General features: G+C 34.4%; 1 protein-coding gene across 2 annotated transcripts in view; it reads right to left on the bottom strand.

The window, feature by feature from the left end:
- Positions 1 to 23,257, bottom strand: part of KLHL1 (kelch like family member 1) — a 336,973-nt gene that overhangs the window by 65,035 nt on the left and 248,681 nt on the right. For both annotated transcript variants that reach the window (XM_029938429.1, XM_029938430.1), the window contains one exon: positions 9,930 to 10,154. In XM_029938429.1, the coding sequence (XP_029794289.1) occupies positions 9,930 to 10,154 (225 nt within the window). The remainder of the gene's footprint in view (positions 1 to 9,929; positions 10,155 to 23,257) is intronic.

Genomic DNA, 23,257 nt, shown 5'->3' with positions numbered 1-23,257 from the left:
GCACAACTATCTATCCTCTCTCTACCTTTTCTGACAGTGAGGGAGGCCTTCAAATCCCAACGCTGGAGTATTTGTTCTTGAGACACTCCTTTTCCAATGTCAGGTCTGTGAGAATGGAGTTTGAGATCAGCAGAACCAATAATGTCTGAAGATGCTTTTTTTTTAATCCCTTCACACATGAGTAATAGTTTGACTTGACATAAGTAAGTTGAAAAGCTTTGCCCGTCAGAAGTTTGAAGTATGCTTTCATTATCGTCTAGCATCTAAGATTGATACAGAAAAGTCTGAATCCAGTCTGATTATTTTTCCTTTGTAGTTGACTCAGGTATTACACTGCACTTTTTCATTGCCGTTCATTCATGGTTATTCTTGTTAGCTTAGGTTCATTTTCCCCTCTTTGGGAGACATTATAATCATCTCTTTATTCTTGATATTCTGAAGTTTGATGCAAACAGACTGAGCTTGCTCTGTCTTCACTCAATTTTCTAGTTGCTTTCTGGGTTACTCATTTTTGAGACCATGTGTTGAACTTAGAGAAACACTCTAGCATTATTTTCTCTCCTACTTTCTTAGTACTCTCCTTAAACTATCAGGGGGTAGAATATTATACTCTCTATTAATTTTTATCTCATCTATTTCCCCATCATTTTAATACATTTCCTCTCCTTGACTTTAATATATGATACCAACTTTATTTTTTATGAATCTTATTTATACTTAATTTCAGTAAACATTTTAAATGTAAAGAGACACTTCTTTTCTTTGCTATATTTTTAAATAACTGTTCTAAGAGTTAATATCTTATGGTTTCTGTAAGAGGACACCAAATGAATTTGTGTTCTTTTTATTTTTATTTTCGGAAGCTGCACTGTGTTTGATTTTTCAGAGGATGTTGCAGGTACATATGTCTTTATCCCTCTCCTATCTCCAAAATGGCCTACGCATCTTAATAGATGATACATCTTTAATAGGAGGTAACAAGTTCCTAGGCCTCTATATGCATAGGAGAGTTTCCTGTTAGCATGATTGAATGGGGGACCAGCCTGTAAAATGGGTAATACTGAAGTGCCAGAATACAGAGATATTTTTTAATTTACTAATTCCAAACAGTATCATTCCAATGGCATCAAAATTGGTGATATAAAAATAGCAAACAGTTCACCCAGTATTTTCCCTTTTTCCCCTCTTGGCAGAATCCAAATGAATTTAGTTGCATAGTGAAATAGCACAAAACATACCCATATCTATCTATCTATCTATCTATCTATCTATCTATCTATCTATCATCTATCTACCCATTATCTCTCATTTATTTCCTACTTACCTACTTATCTGTTTATATCTATATCTAAATATATATCTATACATCTATACTTCAAACCTAAAATATTTTGGTTGAAACAATCCTCGAAATCATCCTATAGGCATCTTCACAACTGATGAACCATATGATCAATTTCACTCATACACTCAGGTAACCAATGGCTATTTTTGTGTGTATGGCTTATTTCGTATAGATAAGGTGATAGGTGAGTCTCAACTGATAAATTAAAGTGAAAATATAGTAAATAGAACATATTTATGTATTGATTATTAATAAATAGAATATATCTATTGGCATTTACTTACCTTGATAAGAGCAAGTTGTATTAGAAAGAATATTATTTTGAAGTTAAATAGGCTTAGACTAAAATCACAATTGTCTTGTAAGATAAAGTGACATTTAAGAAGTAAATTGATTACTTTGTGCATAATTTTTCAATCTTTAAAATGACAGTAAGAATAATTACATTATAAGGTGGCTGTGAGTATTTAGTCAGTTAACAAATGAATAGTAGACATTGGACTTTTTTCCCCTCATGACCCCATTACCTGATGTCCCTTTTATTTTTTTAATATCCACACACACAAATGTCCATCGGAAGCAGACCTTGTCTTCCACTACAGATGCCAACTAGTTGGATTGCTTCTTTTTCCTGATTTTGAAACACTGAAGCCTGTATCTATAAACTAAGCTTCACCAATAAGATGCTTCTGGTGGGAACTTTAAAACAAGAATGAACAAAGCAAAGAAGGAAAGTAAGATTTTCATATTGCTTTGTTTTTGCATCGGCAAAGTTTCTAGTCACATGTAGTTTCTTGGGTAATGTGACTCAGCTACTTCACAGAACTAGAATAGATAGAAGCAGATGGCAATTGTGGCCTCCAGTGTCTTTCATGGAAACATCTTTATCTTCCCCAGACTTTCACAAAGATGGAATTTCCATCTTGAATTAATTACCAAGTTTCTCTTAGTTTCATCCAGGTTCCTGATTTTACCTAAGCATGTACATAGCCCTGAACATGCACTTGACTTTCAATCACTTCTCAGCTAACCATTATGTTTCAGTCCATTTCTGTTTATTGTACCCCTCTAAGAACAGTTCTCACATGGTGACATCAGCCGGAATGGTAAAGACCTCCAAAGTCCACTACTTCATAAAAGTAATGAGAACACTGGCAAATATATTGAAACCAGAACTTAGGAAAATAAATAAAAGCTTATAAATATTTGAAGAGCATTTATTCATTAAAAGAACCCAGCTGAGTCTAGATAAGAACAGTAAGCTATGTGATGTTTTAACACGTCGTTTTCCCATTCCTTGATAGGTCCCATGTGGCCAGGGAACTCAGACATCATTTTGCCTGCAGTCAGACCCCAGAGCTGGGGCTAGGTGGGATGGAATTGAGGCTTTCTCCCTAGTTTCACAGTATCCTTGAAAATCAATAACCTCACAATCAAAGTAGTCATGAAATCCATCAGCCTGGCAGCCACTGGAGGAGCCTACACAAATTTGGAGATTCCTCAGAAATTCTATACTCAGAAAATTGCTATCTGGCCTCTCTGCCAGTTCTATGGAAACTTTCATTTGCAGGACTTGCCTTTCTTTCATCTGACCAAGGCATCCTTTTACTGAGAAGGCTCTAGGGTGTATGTCAAAGGAAAAAGCAACCAGAGGCAATTATTGAATATCTTAGCTGCCTTGGGGTGGTGAAATTAGGTGGGGCAAACAAGATGTTGACTAAAAAACATAAAAGGATTGCTAGGGAATAAAATATCCACAGGGAAAGTTGAAAAGACTGACTCTTCTTGGTACTCTTGAAGGTCATGTGCATGTTCAGATTTGTGTATAATCCTTAGGCCAAATCTGAGAATGCACAAGGTACCTCTTACTGGCCTCAAGGATTTGAGTAAGCGGGACACAAGATTAAGGCATACGGAGTCTAACTCCTGGTTAAAATTCTACATGGATTTTACAGACCCGGCCACAGGCAGTTATACTATATTTACCTGGCAGGACTCATGGGGGAAATCTGCCCCCATACACCAGTCTTGGTGCACAGTCAAGGTACTGCAGTCTCTGAAGGGAGCTGCAATCAAGGACTCAGACCTCTGTGGCTGGTCACACCCTTCACGTATTTGCATGCCTGGCCCAGGCACTTTTATCCTCTGGACTTGAGAAGAGGTCTTCTTCAGGCACCTCTGCCAAAGCCTCCTCATGGGGGAAGAGGAGGAAAACTTGCCTTTGTGGGCATACTCCTTTAACACTTCAGTAGGCAGTTAACAACTCTGCCTTGTGAGGAACCCAACTAAGCTGTGAGACGGAGAGCAGAGCACAAAGGACCACCGGTAGGATAAGCTCAAAGATCTGCACACCTGGCACATCACAAAACATCCAAGGCCAAAGACAGAAAGTAGCCAAAGAGAAGCAATGTATCACATGCAGGGGATTCTCATTAATATTAACAAGGTTATCCTCATCAGATGAGGAGGAGGCCAGAAGACAATCGAATGACATATTCAAAGTGCTGAAAGAAAAATACTGTTATGAATTTTATATTCTTAAAAAGTAAAGGAGAAGTGATCTCATATTCAGGTTAAAAAACAAACAAATTGTGGGACTTCCCCTACAGGCAATAGTATAAGGAATCCTTCAGGCCAAAATGTAGACATTTTGAGACAGTAATACAAATCCACATGGAGAAGAAGAGCACTGATAAGTTAATATATTTTTAACATTTATTTATATAGAGAGAGACAGCACGAGCAGGAGAGTGTTAGAGAGAGAGGGAGAGAGAGAATCCCAAGCAGGCTCTGGACCGTCAGCACAGTCCTGAGGCAGGACTCCTCAGAACAGACCACGAGATCAAGATCTGAGCCAAAATCAAGAATTGGACCCTTAACTAACTGAGCCACCTGGGCACCCAAAGATAATATATTTTAAAAAGTATAAGTGCATTTTTGGTTTACAACTTTATTTTCTCCTATTTTATTTAAAAGACATTTATACAGGCAATAATTTTACATCTGTGTTGATGGATGTATAAATATGTAATTTGTACACAATAATAATGAATATGTGGAAATTAAACATACTCCAAATATCAATGGGCCAAAGAAAAATTTAAAAATAAGTACTTTGAGAGGAATGAAAATGAATACACAAAACACCAAAACTTATGGAGTGCACCCAAAGCATGGAAATGTATAGTTGTAAAAAATTAAGAAGGATCTTATTTCACATTGTGTGTATATATTAAACCTTCATACATGTACACTGTAAACAAAACAAAACAAAAATAAAGAGGTGTTATGATTTAAAAAAAAAAAAAACAAGTATCTCAATTCAATAACCTAACCAAAACATTAAGAAATTTAAAAAGAGAGACCCCTGGGTGGCTGTGTCAGTTAAGTGTCCGAATTTGGTTCAAGTCATGATCTCATGGCTTGTGTGTTCAAACTCTGCTTCAGTTGTGAGTTTGAGGCCTGCACTGGGCTTTGTGCTTACAGCTTAGAGCCTGGAGCCTGCTTCAGATTCTGGCTCTCCCTCTCTGTTCCTCCCTCTGTTCATGCTCTGTTTTCCTCTCTCAAAAAAAATTAAAAATTAAAAAATATTAAAAAAAAATAAAAAAAGAAAAGCAAGCCCAATGCAAGAAGGAAAATAGTATAAAAAAATAGAATGAAAATAAATAAAATGGAGAATAGAATAAAGAAAACCACAGAAATGGCAGTTGGTTCTTTGAAAATACCAATACAATTGACAAACCTTTAAATAGGTGGAACAGGAGAGAAAGAGCCAACTGTCAACTACTAAAGTCAGATATAAATTAGGAATCATTACTACCTACCTTACAGAAACAAAATGGATTTTGAGGAAATACTATAAAGAATTATATACCAACGATTTAGATAATGTAATGAGATGGACAAATTCCTAGGAAGTCACCAACTAGAGACTGATTCAAGAAGAAACAAAGATTTGAATAGATCAATAAAAGTAAAGAGATTGATTAGTAAGGCAAAAACAGTGTCATACTGTAGAATTCTACTAAATCTTTAAAGAACTAAGATTAATCATTCACAGACTATTTTGCAACTTAGATGATAAATGAACATTTCCCAAAACATTTCATGAAACCAGTTATTACCTAAATATATATATATAACATATATTATTACTTGTTATATATGTAATATACTACATAGTGTCTATGTACATATTATATGCACTATATATAACCATAAGAAATCTTTAAGCATACTAATAATCTAATAAAAATGTTCATAAAGCTTCTAAGACACATTCAAATACAAATATAAACTGTTTCTATATACTACTAATGAAATATCTAAGCTTATTATAGGAAAAAAATTGCATTCATAATAGCATCACAAATAATAAAGTAGTAATAAATTTAGCAAAAGAAGTACAGGTAGAACTAAATAAATAGAATGACACCCAATATTCATTGTTTCAAAGACTTACTATTATTAAGGTGCCAATACTTAACAAACTGATCTATAGATTCAATGCAATCACAATCTGAATCCCAGTTACTTGAGAAACTGACCCTAAAATTTGTATGGAAATGCAAGAGAATCAGAATAGCCAAAAAAATCTTGAAAAAAAGAACAACAACGTCAGAGGGCTCAAACTTGTCAATGTCAAAATTTCAATAACTACAAAATGAGAGCAATAACGATAGTGTGGCAGTGGCATAAGGACAGAAACAGAGACAAATGGAATAGATTTGAGATCCCATAAATAAACCCTTGCACTTAAATTAAGGCCAATTGATTTTTCTTTTTTCAAGCATTTATTTAAATTCCCATTAATGTACAGTGTAATATTAGTTTCAGGTATAGAACTTAGCGATCCATAACACCAAGTGCCTTCCTTAACCTCATCACCTATTTAACCCGACCCCCTGCTCACAATTCCTCGGGTAACTATCAGTTTGTTTTCTATACTTAGTGTCTGTCTCTTGGTTTGCCTCTCTCTTTCCCCCCCATGTTTATCTATTCTGTTTCTTAAACTCTACATATAAGTAAAATCATATGGTATTTTTCTTTCTTTGACTGGCTTATTTCACCTAGCAAAATACCCCTGAGTTCCATTTACATTGTTGTAAATGGCAAGATTTCATTCTTTTTATGGCTAATATTCCATCTCTCTCTCTCTCTCTCTCTCTCTCTCTCTCTCTCTCTCTCTCTCTCTCACACACACACACACTTATATATATGTACATATCTATATTTATCCATAATTTGGCCTCTTTCCATAATTGGGCTACTGTTGATAATATGCTATAAGCATTGGGGTGCATGTATACCTTCAAATCAGTATTTTTGTATCCTAGAGTAAAAAAAAACCTCTACACTTTAAAACTTAAATTTATGGAATGTGCAGTTTACCTATATTGAAAACTAAACAAAGTAAAAACAAAAACAACTCCTACTGTATGTTTAACATACATTAGTTCCTAGCATATAGAAAATCCATAATAATCCATAAATACCATTATTCTTTATCAATTTCTCCTAAAAAGACATAATTGCAAACACTGTATTGTAATAATGTCTTATTTGGATTTATATAATATAAAATGTGGTGCAAAAAAGTCATGATATATGAAATTATGGGCTTCAAAGACATAAATGCCAAAATAAAATCTCTTTGTATATTGAGAGAACTATGGTCTTAATTAGTTTAATTCTCTAGGCAGATGCATTGCTCCCTTGACATCACAGACTTAATATGCATGTAATTTTTCTCTGCTATTTTATCCAGCAGAAACAGCTTTCTTCCTTTACTGATAGCTATGAAACGTTTTTGGCCACATAATCATCTTTAGCAACCAAGGAACTCATGTGGCTTTCTCAAACAATAATTCAAGGTTTTGTTTTGCCTATACAAATCAAGGGAGAAAAAAAAGCCATATAGGTCAAAAATGTCTTGAATTTGTATTTTATATATTTTTAAATTTTACTTTAGCCTGTTACTACTAGCCACTTGAGTGCATAATATGGGATTACATAGTCAAATTTTGTGATTTCACTGCATACCACAGAATAGGTACTGATTATATGGCAAATAAAATGGGACATTCTAATTTTTGAATGAAGAAAAAACTAGCACAGAAGGCCATTGATTTACATTCAAACCGAATACCAGGGATTACATGAATGGGAAGGTCATGGTGTGTTTTTGAAAAGCAAACACCACCACTTTAAAAAGTAATTAGAGAAACAGAAGATAGTTGTGACTTACTGAGTGAGACAAAAATTCATGACAGTGCTGTGGAGGAATATCTTGGAGGAAAATTTGATCTGTGCTTTTTTGATGTGGTCAAAAGAAGAACCAGTGAATCCTCTACACTGCTTGGCAGTGAGAGAGCAGAACCCATCAAGAGCTTGCCATAATTGGCTGGATGACATCAGAATGTCAGCAAAGACCAGCTTTAGAAGCAAATAGACATGCTAATTCAGAACATTCCCTTCCTATCCCAGCTCCCAGTTCTATAGGGCATCACAAATGAAGAAGAAAGGCATTAGGATATTTATTTGCAACTGAAAGTAAATAGATGTGTCCCTGAAGGTTACTTGTTAGGAATAACAGCAGCTAGGTTGGACAAAGTCAGCTTGCAAGGTCAAGACTCCATGCCCTGGCATAATTCCACCCAGTCCTGAATGTTTTGAGAGGACACAAAGAATGACACATGCCTTAACTTACATGCAATTAGCCAAAGTATCTGATATATTCATTGGACTTAAAAATTAGTTTAAAATACAGTTAAAAATTACATATTTCAGTGGTTACAACTACTGCTAAACAAAATGAGAACAGAAGGAGAATAAAAGGAGGAAGAAAAGATAGATATGAGGAAGAAGCAGAAGCAGAAGAAGAGGAAGAAGAAAAGAACAACAACAGCAGAGGGAGGGGAAAAAGGATAACTAAGAAGAGAAAGAGTAAGAGGAGAGAGAGCTGAGAGAGGAATTTGACAAACATAAGGAAGACGATCACATATAATAAATAAAAAATAATTAAAGAGGCAGATAGGAATTTGAAATAGGTATAATAAATAGCCTCACAGAGATAAGGAGGAATATTAATAACATGGAAGAAGAAAGCAATTATAGTGAATCACCAAGCAGGAATAATGAGTATGTGAAAAACAAAATTAATTAAGATCAAGACATTAATACATGGAAGAAATATCATGACGTATGCAGATTAAGGGCAATTTGGAGGGCTAGATATTAAAATTAGCCATCAGAAAGGGATAAAGGAAAACATAAAATTAAACTTGAAAAATATGATGAATTAAATAAGAAATATTAACATCAATGAAATAGGAATCCCTGCAAGAAGGTAAATCAAAGATTGATGTTATATTGAAGGGACAGAAATCTTGGGCCAAGGAGGTTTATTGCATTTGAGTATGACATAGAAGGATGAACTTCCTGAGATTCAACTGATCATAAGGGATGTGATTGATCCTAAAGGAAACATTCAGCTTCATCAGAGAACATACGTGTATCTTGCATTGCTATCAATCTGACTTCAGCTGATTAGAGCTTGGATTGGCATCCAAGTTGAAGGCAGTTTTCTATGTACTGGGCACTCCTAGAAATCTATAAGGCACTCTGAGATGAGAATTATGTCCATAAATGATGCTCTATTTACTAAATCAACAAGGACAGATCTTGGGGAGTACTGTAGTAGAGATTTTCTTTAACTGACAGGAAGCAATAGCCACTAGAATGTAAAACAGAGGAAACCAGTAGCATAAGATGTGGAGGAAAGGTGATACACTTATTTCATCCCTCTTTTTCAAATATTTGTATTGGACTTTACTATTTACACAGTGACTTCATATCATTATAATTATATTTTTATCTACTTAATAACTTTGAATTGGTGACAAATGTGGAAGCTAAAGGCTTATAGTTTAACTGCTGTTCTCAAATCATATCAATATGGTAGATTCAAGACTCACACCCAGATCTTCTGAATCCCAATATAGTTCTCTACATCTCTAGGTTCCTCCACAGGAGAAATCAGTTCAATCCTATATTATTGATCTCTGGTACCAATTGATATGATACTCTTTCTCTAAAATGTATTGCTCTTTCCTCCCAGATTTTTTAAGGTGGAATTAATTACATGCAAAGGTATGGCTGGGCTAGACTATGGGAGTGAAGCAAGCCACCTTAAATAAGATTTCCTCAATGAATATTAACTATTTTTTCCTCTGGGCAGCATGACTCCTGCCTTTTCATGATAGTTCTACTTTTTCTTTTCTTATATTGAACTTTACATGTTGTATGAATGTAAGATTGTGAAAACATTGAGGATTGCTTGTGGTATACTAATTTTGGTATAATTGACATCCTTCTCAAGTATATAAACTCTCAAGAGTTTAATGCACATTAGTCAATATAAGAAATTGTCAAGAACTTGGAAAAAATGCTCCAAATAAGTCCAAATAAGCTCCAAATAATCTAAAGTTAATGACAATTGGTGACAGTAATACTATTTTTAACATGCATTTTCACTATCAATAAATGTTTCTAAAAGTAATATCAATAAAGTAAGAGATCTTACCTAGACCATGTCTATGTGTTGACATTGGTGGTAAGACAGTCCAAGTCTTGGTTTTAGGATTGTAACATTCAACAGTGTTCAATGTCTTTAAGCCATCTCGACCTCCAATTACAAAGAGTTTGTCATCAATAACAGCCACACCAAACTGCAATCTCCTGCCGTTCATCATCCCTGCCTGGATCCACAAATTTGTTCTGAGGTCATATTTTTCTATGGTTGTAGCTCCTGATAAAACATAAAAATCAAATAATCACCATTTACTATTAATCCAACACACAACCTGCTCAAGGCAGTGTACAAATTCAGATGTGAAAATACACTTGTCACGCACTTTTCTTAAAGAAAATGTGGCGGGAAACCAAAGGGAGTAGTGATTTAACTACATTATTTTTTCTTCTTGGCAGAAACTAATGATCCAAATAGATACAAATATATAACTTGTTTGAATCTCATAATGGTCTCATGCTAAACTATTGATTCAATAGAATTACTGTTGGTCACGGCACAGTTCTGTCAGTAGATTTTACAACTTCTTTCAGTCATTGTTTGCCATAAAAAAGAGTTAACATAATCCTAATATAATTTCTATATCATCTCTGTACAGTTTCTGAAAGTGAAGAGAAGTGAATTTAATAAATTATTTACCATGTTTCTCTTTAAATTTGTTTTATGTCTTAAGATAACAAAACATTTTAAAAGTCAATTTGAGGTTATGTAAACAAATGTCAGCTATGCTTTTTAAAATCTTTTAAAAATGTATCTGGGGAATAGCTTAATAGAATGTAGAGACTAAAATGATTTTCTATCCTTATCAATCATGTTATAATCTCTAAATAAAATAGCTTATCTTTCCTAAAAGCTTTTTTATACATAAACCTGAGAAAGAGAATAAATCTAACTCACCATATAGAGATTGAAAGAAGAAATAAACTAAATTGTTGATGAGATATGTTTTTACAGATTTGGGTACACATTTCACATTAAAAATGTCTGCCTTGAACAAGTTCAGAAATGTTTCTATGACAAAACAGAGCTAAAAAACACTAATCTTGCTTTTTAGTGTTTGATCTTAATTTCCAGACTCACATTCACCAGTGCTATATCTTCAGTGATTAAATATCCCTACAGAGGAAGTCAACATTCTTGTGTATTTCATGTTCTCACTAAAGATCTATTTTACTTGTAACATGGTAAAAGTTTGCAAACTAGGGAAAGCATTCCTCAGGGGGATTCACTTACTATGTAGAAAGTAACCAGCAGGGAACTAAACAAATATGAACAACTTGGTAGGAGAAATTTTGCTAATTGAATTAAAACTGATATAATGTATGCTCAAATTTTATCCGAAGGTAACAAAGCAATACTAATGTAGATACTAGGTTAGATGCATTAAATCTGTTTTTATGTTAATAAAAATGTAAGCTAATTTATATATAACTAAAAATGAAGTATTATAAAATTATAACTATTATTTTTGGAATAAACATAAATTGTAATGTTCAGAAAATTCATTTATCCTGATGAGGAACATAAGATAAATTATTTAAACATGTGTGTTTATTTTATGTTAAGTGTATTTATTAGATTTTATATTTGATGTTTTATTCATCTATGTACAAAACAAAATTCCAAAGTGAACTAAATTGCTGAATAATTTCAAGGTCATCTGAATGCTCAAAGCTTTTTTATATAGCATTGGCATTCATGAATGCCTAACTAAAAATTAAGTAATATGGAAGTACCTCTTTCTTACGACTAACTCTTGACAAACAGACAAACGATGGTAGAAGAAATAGTGTAACCTAATCCTAATGAACCCAATTCCACAGGACCCATATTTTACAGGTATGGATAGACAAGGAAGTATGTATTTGTACAACTATACTTTCCATACTTTTCAAAACCTTGGTCAAAACCTTTGCAGAGAATTTAAGGTCTAGTCATCCTTCTAAGAGAAAATGTTGGAAATGGGTGAAATTGGTTGCTTCTGAGCAACCAAATGTATTGTTATTCAAAGGGGAAAGTGAAGGCTTGATATGAGTTTCAAAGTCTCATCCAAGGAAGCCAGGTGCATCTTAAATTTCAACACATGGTAGGATTTTTGCTTTTACTATGTTTTTCCTCAAACTGAGACTTCAAAGGTGACCTATGTATTTTATCCTAAAATTGTTTCATCAGAAATGGAGTACATCCTGTCTTCATTTTTCAAATTAGAAGCTGTATTAGTTTCCCATGGCTGTTATGAAAAATCATGTCAAACTTAGTAGTATAAACACACACACACTTATTATCTTACAGCTTTGGAGGTCAGAAGTTCAAAATAGGTCTTATTGTGCTAAAACCAAGGTGTTGGCAGGGCTTCATTCCTTTCAGGGGCTTCAGAGAAGTGAATTTCTTGCCTTTCCCATCTCCCACAGGCCATCCATATTCCCTACAACCCCTGCTTTCATCTTCAAAGCCAGAAACACTGCTCTCTCTGACATTGATTCTTATGATTTCATTGGGGTCACCCCTTTATAATTTGAATTAATGTAGAGTGTTCCTATTTCATGTAGAAGAGACCACACATGATCAGTTGATTAGCAAGCTTAATTCTCTTCACAACCTTAAAACTTCCCCACAATGTTCTATGTAAGCTACCATATTCATGGATTTTGGGGATTCGGATATAGACATCTTTGGGGAGCCATATTCCACCTGCCCCAGAAGACAATACCTATTTTCACTCCACTGTTTAACTTTGCATAGTTATAGAAAGTTTAGTAAACCAAAACAAAGAAATATTTCTTGATTCGTAGAGCCTACTTATAGTAGCCAATCTAATTATTTTCTCATTCAGTCAGCATGTAATATATTTTATTTAACTTTTAATGATCACAAAGTTAAGGATATGCTTCCTCTTTTTCAAAGGAAAGCTATTAATAATAATGTTCGTGGGGTGCCTGGGTGGCTCAATAGGTTGAGCGTCCAGCTTCAGCTCAGGTCATGATCTCATGGTTCGTGGGTTCAAGCCCCATGTTGGGCTCTGTGCTGACAGCTAGCTAAGAGCCTGGAGCCTGATTCAGATTCTGTATCTCCCTCTCTCACTCTGACCCTCCCCTGTTCATACTGTCTCTCTCTCTCGAAAGTAAATAAAAAAATTTTTTTAAAATAATAATGTTCATTAGGAAATTCTCTTACCAGGGGTGCCTGGGTGGCTCAGCCGGTTGAATGTCTGACTCTTGGTTTTGCCTCTGGTCATGATCACAGGGTTTGTGTAATCAAGCCCCACATCGGGCTGCTAGCTGACAGCACTGAACCTGCTTGGCATTCTGTTTCTCTCTCTCTCTGCCTCTCCTCTGCTTGTGCTCTCTCTCTCTCTCTCAAAATAAATAAGTAAACATTAAAAATAATAAATCTCTCACAGTATACTTTGTTAGCTATCTGGATCAACATCTCAATTCTATTATTATTATTTCTTTTAATTCATCAATCTGTTTTTCGGTTTGGTTGGTCTTCCTTGCTTATCAGAGTACATGTATTTCCTTTGTGGTTGCCTGAGTCAAAGGAAGGAAAAAGCCATTTTCACTAGGAAATTATACTCTGTGTTGTTCCTTACAGTAAAGGCACTATTTGTTATTACATAAATTAAAAACAGAATATAAGTAACTGTTGTGGTCATAAGTCTTAAATTTGAGAGATTAAAAAGGAAACCTTATTTTAACATATAGTTACTTTGGAGTTCCTAAAACTATCACTAATTATCTCAAATGCCTGTATGACTTTAGAATATGTGACTATAGGCACATTACAGCCCTGACAACTTTGATAAACTGGAAAGCACCTACTCTGAGACTCCTCACCATAAATCTAAGCAGCTAATTTAAAATAATTTTAGGCTCATTAAAATAGTTATATTGAGCACATCTGACTGTAAAGGACTATTATTAGGACTGCTTAGATCCTATTGTTTTGTTTTCTAAACTCTAGACTACTATGTTAAAGCATTTTGAAGTTTGCATTATCTCTTGCAGGGAATTTTGCTATTATTCTGTAAGCTATAGCTTTGTATAATAGCAATATTATTTTATAAAATGTGTAGTATAACTCAATAGAATCTAAAGCAATATGTAAAACCTCATAACTCAATGGAGTTATGTAATTCAAAGATAAATCTCATTCTTGGTTTATATAATAATATGAAATAAAACAGCAGGTATTTTTGAGACTATATGATATTTGTCATATACAATATTTAGTGAGTACTTCCTATGCTCAAGAGATTTATATGTATTAGTACATTTCATTTATATTAAAATTTGATGACACAGGTATTATTAGTAGGCCAAATTTATAGATAGAGAAGCTGAATTAGTGAAAGCTTTAGTAACGTGCTCAGTGTCTCTCAGATAGTGATGAGTGGAATAGCGATATTAAGCTGGCTCTAGGTCCCACTCTGATCAACACATCTTTACCACCATATCCTAACTACAGAACAACTGCACTTCATACATGTGGTAGGATGAATTTTATTATGTTCCTTCTTGAGATTTAATGATCTATTTCCCAGAATGTAATAAGAAATCACTTCTTTGGATTGTTATGCTGTGTGTCGCATTTTATCTTGATATGGGGAGATAACCTGAGTGGCCCTGATCATATAAACCCTTGAACATGGAGAAATATTTCTGGCTAGTTGTGGAAGGGGAAGTCAGAAAGAAACAAAGCATGAGCAGGACTCAACCTGCCAGTATGAAAATTGAAGGGGCCACATGAGAAGGGGTACAGGTGGCCTCTGGGAGCTGAGAGTGGAGATTGTTCCTTACCCGACAGTCTGGAAGGAAGCACCCCCTCAAGTCTATAACCACAGGGAACAAATTCTGTCACAGTGTGAATGAACTTGGAAGATGGCCTCCAGCTCCCGATGAGAGCACAATCCTAGTAAAACTTTTATTTCAGCCTTTTGACATTCTGAGCAGAGAATGTAGACATACCACCCTAGACTTCTGACCTACAAAACTGTGAGCTTAAAAGATGACGGTTGTTTTAAACCACTGTTTGTGGTAATTTGATATACAGCAATAATGTGCACTTTGTTTTAATATGCATCTTAAACATTTATCAAGTATTTGTTTTCCAAGTTGAACAATATAACTAAAATGTATTAGATTCAATGCAAATACAAATGTGTATTCCTCATGACAAAACAAACAGCAGGCTCCTGTTTCAAAATATCAAACTGAGAATAAGTGTTCAAGATATTACCAAAGTGCAGTTCTGGGTCTCTTTAGAGTTGTTCATTATACAGCCATATGTAATTAAGTTGTAACAATAGCAATTAATATTTATGCATTCCATTTTGGCATTACTCATAGCAGGACTTATTCCAATATCTATAATTCAAACATTTAGCAACCTTACTTATCTTGAACATAGCACAGAATAAAATGATCATAGTTTCCTGAACTGACAAAATGTCACAAAAAGCTATAAAGAAGTTAAACCTCCTTTATTCAACTCAAAAGAAAAGCCTCAGGTCTTTCCCAAAAGCCTTTCTACTACAATTTTAATGTCCTGTTAATAAGCTCAATTACCCTACTCACAAGACTTTACAAGCCACAAATGAGAGTGATCTGGAGCCTTTGATGGCAGCAATAGCTGACAGTGAGGGAGTAACCAGAATAAAAATGATGTTTTTACTGAAATAGAACAATCATGATCAGCTATTAAACAAACAAACAAACAAACAAACAAACAAAAAATCCCATGATGTCTAAAGAGCATTTGGACCAACACTGATAGTGATCTTCATGCCATCAAATCAGTAGGAGAAGGTTAAATTATGTTAGATGTATTATTTGGAAGGAAATAGTAAATACAGAGAAGCATACTGGAAAAGTTTAATAGCAAAGATATTCTTTTATGATACTTAAAATATAAAACTCCAGGCTTTGAAGGAAATAGCATTATAAAGAATGACTTCTTGAATTTTTCATAGGATAAGCTTCTCATTGACTTCATGTGTCTATATACTTATTGAAAACATAGTTTGGGATAATATTCTTCACCTATATAAAAGATATCATTGCAGGGAAAATATCTGCAAACACAAGCAAGTCATGATGGTTTAGGTAATTTGTTATGTTTTATAAGGATGGCATTATAAACATTTCATACATAATAATTTCATTGTGTGGTGAATAAACATCCAACAAATTCCACATTTCTCCCTTTCATAAATATAAACCATTTGTAAATGGCAATATATGTATAGAGTTATAAATTTAAAATTATCATTAAGCTTAATGCTGAATTTTGAGGTAGATAAATTTTAAAAATAGGGAGGGTACTGAGGAAGGCACTTTTTGTGATGAGCACTGGGTATTGGATGTAAGTGATGAATCACTGAATTCTACTACTGAAACTAATATTGCACTGGATGTTAACTAAAATTTAAATTAAAAAACTCTAACATTATATTTAGTTTAAATTAATGTCACTAAATTCAGGAATTCCAAAAGATGCCAACTTCTTGACTCATAGCCAAGAGAAACAAAAGTATGGAGCATAATTTTAATTATTTGTATTTTATGTAATAATCCATCTTAATAGCTAAATACTATTACCATTAAAATCTTAGAAAAATGTAAAAGATTTCTGGAAGTTGTTTAATCGTGGAAGCAAAATGCAAACATCAATGTAATTTCTTTAGAAAAATTAAATTCACCTAGATTATTTATGTATTTATCTATTTAAAATTGCACCACTGAAAGTGAGTTATCTAAAATCAGGAAGACAGGGGCTAGGTCTAGATAAAGAAAAAATAAAACTTTATTGAAAGATGTCAATTAGAATGAATGAAAAGAATCATACTAATTTTGAACAAGATGACTTGTTTGCAGAAATGTGAATTATTATCCTAAACAATCACAATTAATATGATGATATTTTATAAGGTATTTATGAAATTGTACTTATATTTCTCTATAAATTCAAATGGAAATATCAAAAATACATTTTTAAAAGCCAATTTCTAATACAAAGGAGTCCTAAGGGAAAAATGGGCTACCAGGTTTTAAAAAGCATTATATAACTCTAAGGGATTTTTAAAACACTTTATGACAATGGAAAATAGCTGTATTCATAAATCCTAAATGAAAGCCAAAAATAACCTTAATATACTTCATGTTTATAATTTAGTAATAGTATGTGTCTAAACCAATGGAAAATATGATGGGGATTGGTAGTAGGGGAGCGGGGAAAATTGGAGATGGGCATTGAGGAGGACACTTGTTGGGATGAGCACTGGGTGTTGTATGTAAGTGATAAATCACAGGAATCTACTCCTGAAGATGAGTGCACTGTATACACTGTATGTTAGCTAACTTGACAACAAATTCAAGAAAAACAAATACATAAGTACATAAGCAAACCAACTAACTGACTAAAAAAAATCATTTTAAGATAACTAGTTATCTTTTGGAGAAAAATAAATAAGTAAACTTGGAGTCTCGTCTTACTCTTCATACTGGAATGCATTTGAGATGAACCAAGGACTACAGCACAGCATAGAATGCCACAGAACCCACCACATGGTTCTCTTCTCAAGGCTTCACAAACATCAACAGAGGCAAGGAGGGGTGTCTGGGTGGCTCCCTAGGTTAAGCATTTGACTTTAGCTCAGGTCATGATCTTGCTCTCCCTGGATCTTGTCATGTGTGAGTTTGAGACCCACATCAGGCTCTGTACTGCCAGTTCAGAGCTTGGAGCCTACTTCAGATTCTGTATCTCCCTCTCTCTCTGCCTCTCCCCCACTTGCACTCTGTCTCTCTCTTAAAAATAAACAAACTTAAAAAAAAAAAAAAGACAGAGACAAGGAGATTTTAAGTAAATTGCCTTGGGTTACACTTTAAAACCTTAAATATCTTGGAAGATAAAAAAGCAGGTGATTAATTTTTACTTCTAGGTAGACTTAATAGTGAAGGTCCATGAGGGAAAACTAGAAGACCCAGAATTATTAAGTCAATATGAATATATATTGTCGTGTCCCGCCCCAGCCAGCAAGGCGGAAAATCCTCGAGGGTTCTTTTCCTGAGGGAGGGAGAGAAAAACAGGGCAGGAGGGAGAGATGCAGAGAGTGAAGACAGCACACACCGTTTCTGATCAAGCCTCTGTCTCCTTTATTCCTTTCTTCTTCTTCTTCTCTCTTTTTCTATCCCAGAAAACACTGTCTCTTAAATAGCGATTTGGGGCGGGGAACTGACCCGGATCGGTTACCAGGTAACAGAGTCAAATGCATATCAAAAGAAGCGCCCAGACTTGCCTCAGCAATGCTGGGGAGGGGGAGCTAGTGCTGAATAATCCAAAATGTGGTTTTGATCTTTTGTGCACCTTGGCCACTCTACATCTGGCCCAGCATGACCGACGCCAAAATCTTGGACCAGGAAATAGCAATCTCCAGCCTCCAGATGCAAATCTTGTTTACTGGTTCACTCCCCAGAGGAGAGTGATAATCCTTGCCTGAGGCAGACAGAAAACTTGGCGGCTCTTGACAATATATGATCACCAATGATCTAAATATAAAATGCAGTTACATCAAAAATACATAAAGAGGGTGTCTGGGTCACTCAGTTGGCTAAATGTCCAACTTCAACTCAGATCATGATCTCACGGTTCATGGGTTTAAGCCCTGCATCAGGCTCTGTGCTGACAGCTCAGAGCCTGAAACATGCTTCAGATTATGTGTCTCCCCCTCTCTCTGCCCCTCCCCCACTCATGCTTTGTCTCTGTCTCAAAAATAAATGAAACATTAAAAAATTTTAAAAAATATATAGACAAAAAAGACTGGGAACATTAACAACAAAAACTTTCATAATTGTAGTGAAGAGTGAATTTCCTTGATATATAAAAAGCCTTGAGAGATCAAGAAGTAAATTAGAAACATTAAAATAGTAACATGCTAATGATATTAGCAGGTCATTAATGGGAAAGCAATATGAATAACATGTAAGCATCAGAAAATTTACTTAAGATTTTCTAAGATAACCTTATTATATTCACAGCAGATTTAGAAAATGAATAATTTTGATGTTGACATAAAATTAGCTGGTTGACCTTAATATTGAATATTTTATCGTAAATATATCTTAGTTCTATAATTGAAATACTAATTTCTTTCTAATGGCAGCTTTTGATGTTGCAAATGATCTCATAGGAAAGAAACTTAAAAACATAAGCCCAAATTGTAATTATATTATTATTATTAGTTAGCCACCTTTTTTACAGCAAAGAACTCATTGATTAAAATAACTTTATTGCAAAGGAACACATATTGCAAGCACAGTTTTTTCCTATTCTTAGAAAATATTCATCAAACATAAACTCATGTGCTTAATATTTTCAAGTTAAATATTTATTTTTATAACTAACATTTGCCAAATGGGAACCATAATCTTGTTATTTGGATTGTTATTAAAATTCCCTATGTCCTAGTTAGTACTTTTTGTTAATATTTATTAGGATTTTTCTAGCCTTTGCTGGAAATGTGGGTAGCAGTGAATGAAAGGAAAAATTAATATTGTGACAATTGGGCTCTAGTTCTATTATTGACCATGTAACAAAATACCAGTCATTGAAATGCTTTTTAAGAAATATAGTAAAAGAACATGAGATCTTATTGATCTTCACCTAAACTATAAACTCTTGGAGAATACATTTTTGCCTTTTTCATAAATGAGTACCCACTTTAGAAAGATATTAATGAAGGATCTCTATGATCTACTGAGGTTTGCTCATTTAAAGTAAAGCATTACTTTAATACCACATTAGGTGAAAGTGTAGTGACTTTTACTTATCTTTAAATCTCTCACGTAACATTCTCTAAGTCTCTAGCACAGAAGTAACTTAAAGTACCCCTGAGGAATCCTTCTTTGCCAGAGAATAGCCACACATTGGTGGGTTAAGATCTAGTTTGTTTGAAACATATGCACAAACACACACAGACTTATTCCCTGTGGATCTGCAAAAGGTAACTTAATTTAGAAAACAGATGCATCTACTATCATTTACTGTACATTGACAGGAAGATTGGTCAAAAAGAATACTGAGTGCCCAAGAAATATAATTATGGTAGGAAGTTCATCATAACACACTAATTTATTATGCAATCCATAGTCATAGAAAGACCTAAAGAATGTACAGTGATTTGGCCCAATTCTTCTGACTACTAAATGGCAAAATAAAGTAATTGTTAGATTACATTTGTAAGAATTTGACTTATAATTTTAGCCTTGATTCATCTTCACAAGAGATACCAAAAATAGTCACAACCAAGTTAGTAACTAAGCTTTGTTTCTTTCCAGTGAGGATGAGACTAAGAAAGGAGATTTCATTGACAGGTGATTCACTTTTCACCAGAAACAGCCTTCTTTCACTCCTCAGTAAAGAACACGGCTTCCACAGACTCCTAATTATAGAGGACAAACTGATGGTTACCATAGGGGAGGTGAGTGAGAGATGGGTTACATAGCTGATGGGGATTAAGGAGTGTACAAGTCGTGAGCAAGGGCGATGTATGGAAGTGTTGAATCACTATATTATACACCTGAAACTAATATAACAGTATATATATAAACTAACTGGAACTTAAATAGAAACTTAAAAAAAAAAAAACCCCACACCACATGACTTCCAGAGGATGAAAGTCCCTTGTCTAGAAACTCCCTGAGAATGATATTACAACCAGAATTGGGGCACCTGGGTGGCTCAGTCAGCTAAGTGTCCGACTCTTGATTTCAGCTCAGGTCATGATGTCACGGTTGTGAGTTGGAGATCTGCACGGGACTCTGGGCTAACAATGTGGTGTTGCCCAGGATTCTCTCTCTCTCCCTCTGTCTCTGTCCTTAGACCCATCTCAAAATAAATGAATAAATAAATAAATAAACAGCAACCCTATTTTAACAACACATGAGGATCTTTCTTGATTCTAAAGATTGCTGAAGAAGTAAATACCTTGACTTGACTCTGCTCTTCCTCTGAGGCCCTTGGGGAAGTATGGTTCTCTCCTAAAATATATGTCAGCAACCTAGTAAATAGATACCCATGACAGAAGACAATCCTTTGTGTTTGAAAAACAAACTGGGCTTACACTAACATGTTTCCTGGTTTTGAGTTGTTTCTATAATTTTGTGCAAACTGATGACCTTGAACTGGTAATCTCCAATGGTATATGTCAAGTTCAAAGAAAATTTACTGAAGTGGAACCAAAGTGACTGAATGAAGTTAGTGAGCCAGACATGAAGTAGGGCAGGACTCAAAGGGCAAAGATGAAAGAATAAGCTTTCTTTTGTTATATTGCTTTTCTTCAGAAAAATTCCAACAGTATTTTAAAATTATCTCACCCACCTAATTGCAAATGCTCAGACTTCTCTGACACCAAATTGTAAGTGCATCGTTTTCTTAAAGCGATATGACGATTGCTATTGAGTTAAATGCTTTAAAAATTATCCAGTTGTAAAATTGCAGTATTAAAAGTGTTCTTTAAAAGTTCTTGATAGTGAAGCTTGTCCAGCACAAGCCAAGGAAGTAAGAAATCAGGTCAGGATGGTTAATTCCACCTATCTATTTCACTTTCCATTTTTGCCTTTCAACAATACCAATAATGATGCAGAGAATGATGAGATAAATTCAGGATAAAATAATCTTGTCAAGTCCTTTGAATAAAAAAGAAAACTATCAGGAGCTTATTCTTAAAGTTAGAGAACAAAATTTTAAATATTTGAAAATCAAAGGCACACATTAAATATTTAAATGCTATAATAATATATACTCTATAATCAAATGATTCAATAAAAAAAGTCAAGGAAATTAAAGTTTTTATTCTATAGCTAAGAATTAATGCTTTTCCCTCCTTTGTGTTTTTTTTCCCATCAGCATTCTTATTATCTTTATTAAAAAGATTTGCTTTGAGTTCACATGAAAGATGTAGGTAGGGCTGTCTGCTCAGACACCTGGCTGTTAATGAAAATCAATAATTGACCTGTGGCCTCAACAGGGCATCAACAAGAAAGCAATGCAAATACGTTGAAATAAACATATTTGGACACTCAGTCCATCACGATCTAAAAGAGTCACTGCCAGTGTGTCTGGGGATCCTTAGGCTCTGTTTATTGTTCACAGCTGTCATGTGTGAAATGATAGAATATATGAAACTGCAATTTTATTTTCCCTCTCTTACCTCCAAAGAATATCAATCTGAAAAAGCTTTTAACTGTTTCTTTATTTCTTCTTTGGAAGTAAAAACAGTTGACCCTCAAACAACACTGGTTTGAACTGTGTGAGTCCACTTACTGATGGATTTTTTTTTTAGATACAATACAGTACTGTAAATGTACTTTCTCTTATGATTTTCATAATAACATTTTCTTTTTTCTAGCTTACTTTATTGTAAAAACACAGAATATATTACACATACAAAATATGTGTAAATCGACTGTTTATGTTATTGGTAAGGCTTCTGGTCAACAGTGGGCTATATTACTAGTTCAGTTTTGGAGGAGTCAAAAGTCATACACAAACTTTCAACCGTGCATAGGTCAGTACCCCAACTCCCCCATTGTTCAAGCGTCAACTATAGTCTCTTATACATGACTTTCCCTAAGTCAGAGGTCCTCTGCTTGCCTGCTGTGGTACTGTGTATAGGAAAGCTCACTGTGGTTGCTTTGTGTCAAGAAGAGATCAGTGCCCCTAGAATCTTAATTCTCCTTCAGCCAAAGAAAAGAGGACTGCTTCATAGTTAGTCCTACAAGAAGACCTTGGAGTGGCCATCATCCTCACACCCTAAGATTCTAATCCTATTGCTTTGTATCAAGCAGCATAATTTTACAATGTCTCCTCAAATATAGACAGTCTATGCTTTGCATGGTTCTGATACTCAGGAATTTCAGTTACCATGGTTTAGGCAAAAAACACCGACCCCCTCACCAAATTTCAGCTACCACAATATATTAACTATGAATAATTGCATAAAATGCAAACTTTGCTACTAGCTCTTTAGTCCACTACTTAAATAACAGATGTACATCACAACCCCTGGCCAATCACATCCCTTCTTTCAAAGTCTGCAAGTAATTGGTTATTGCACTTCTGTTATTGAGTTCATGCACAGGCTATTGTTTCCCATTTTTGTCTCCTTGTGATAAATTTGCTGTCATTTTACTAAATACATACATACATATATATGTACAGGATAACTAAAGAGAGAAGTGCCTAACAAAGGAGTAAGTAGAGCATAAAACAGAAAAGTGATAATGCTAGAAGTGAAATTACAGCAAATCACAGACTTTCCTACT

This window comes from Suricata suricatta, chromosome 4 (genome assembly GCF_006229205.1).
Source record: "Suricata suricatta isolate VVHF042 chromosome 4, meerkat_22Aug2017_6uvM2_HiC, whole genome shotgun sequence".
NCBI classification, from domain to species: Eukaryota; Metazoa; Chordata; class Mammalia; order Carnivora; family Herpestidae; genus Suricata; species Suricata suricatta.
The sequence above is the reverse complement of the archived record's forward strand: the minus strand, read 5'-3'. Positions and strand labels throughout refer to the sequence as shown.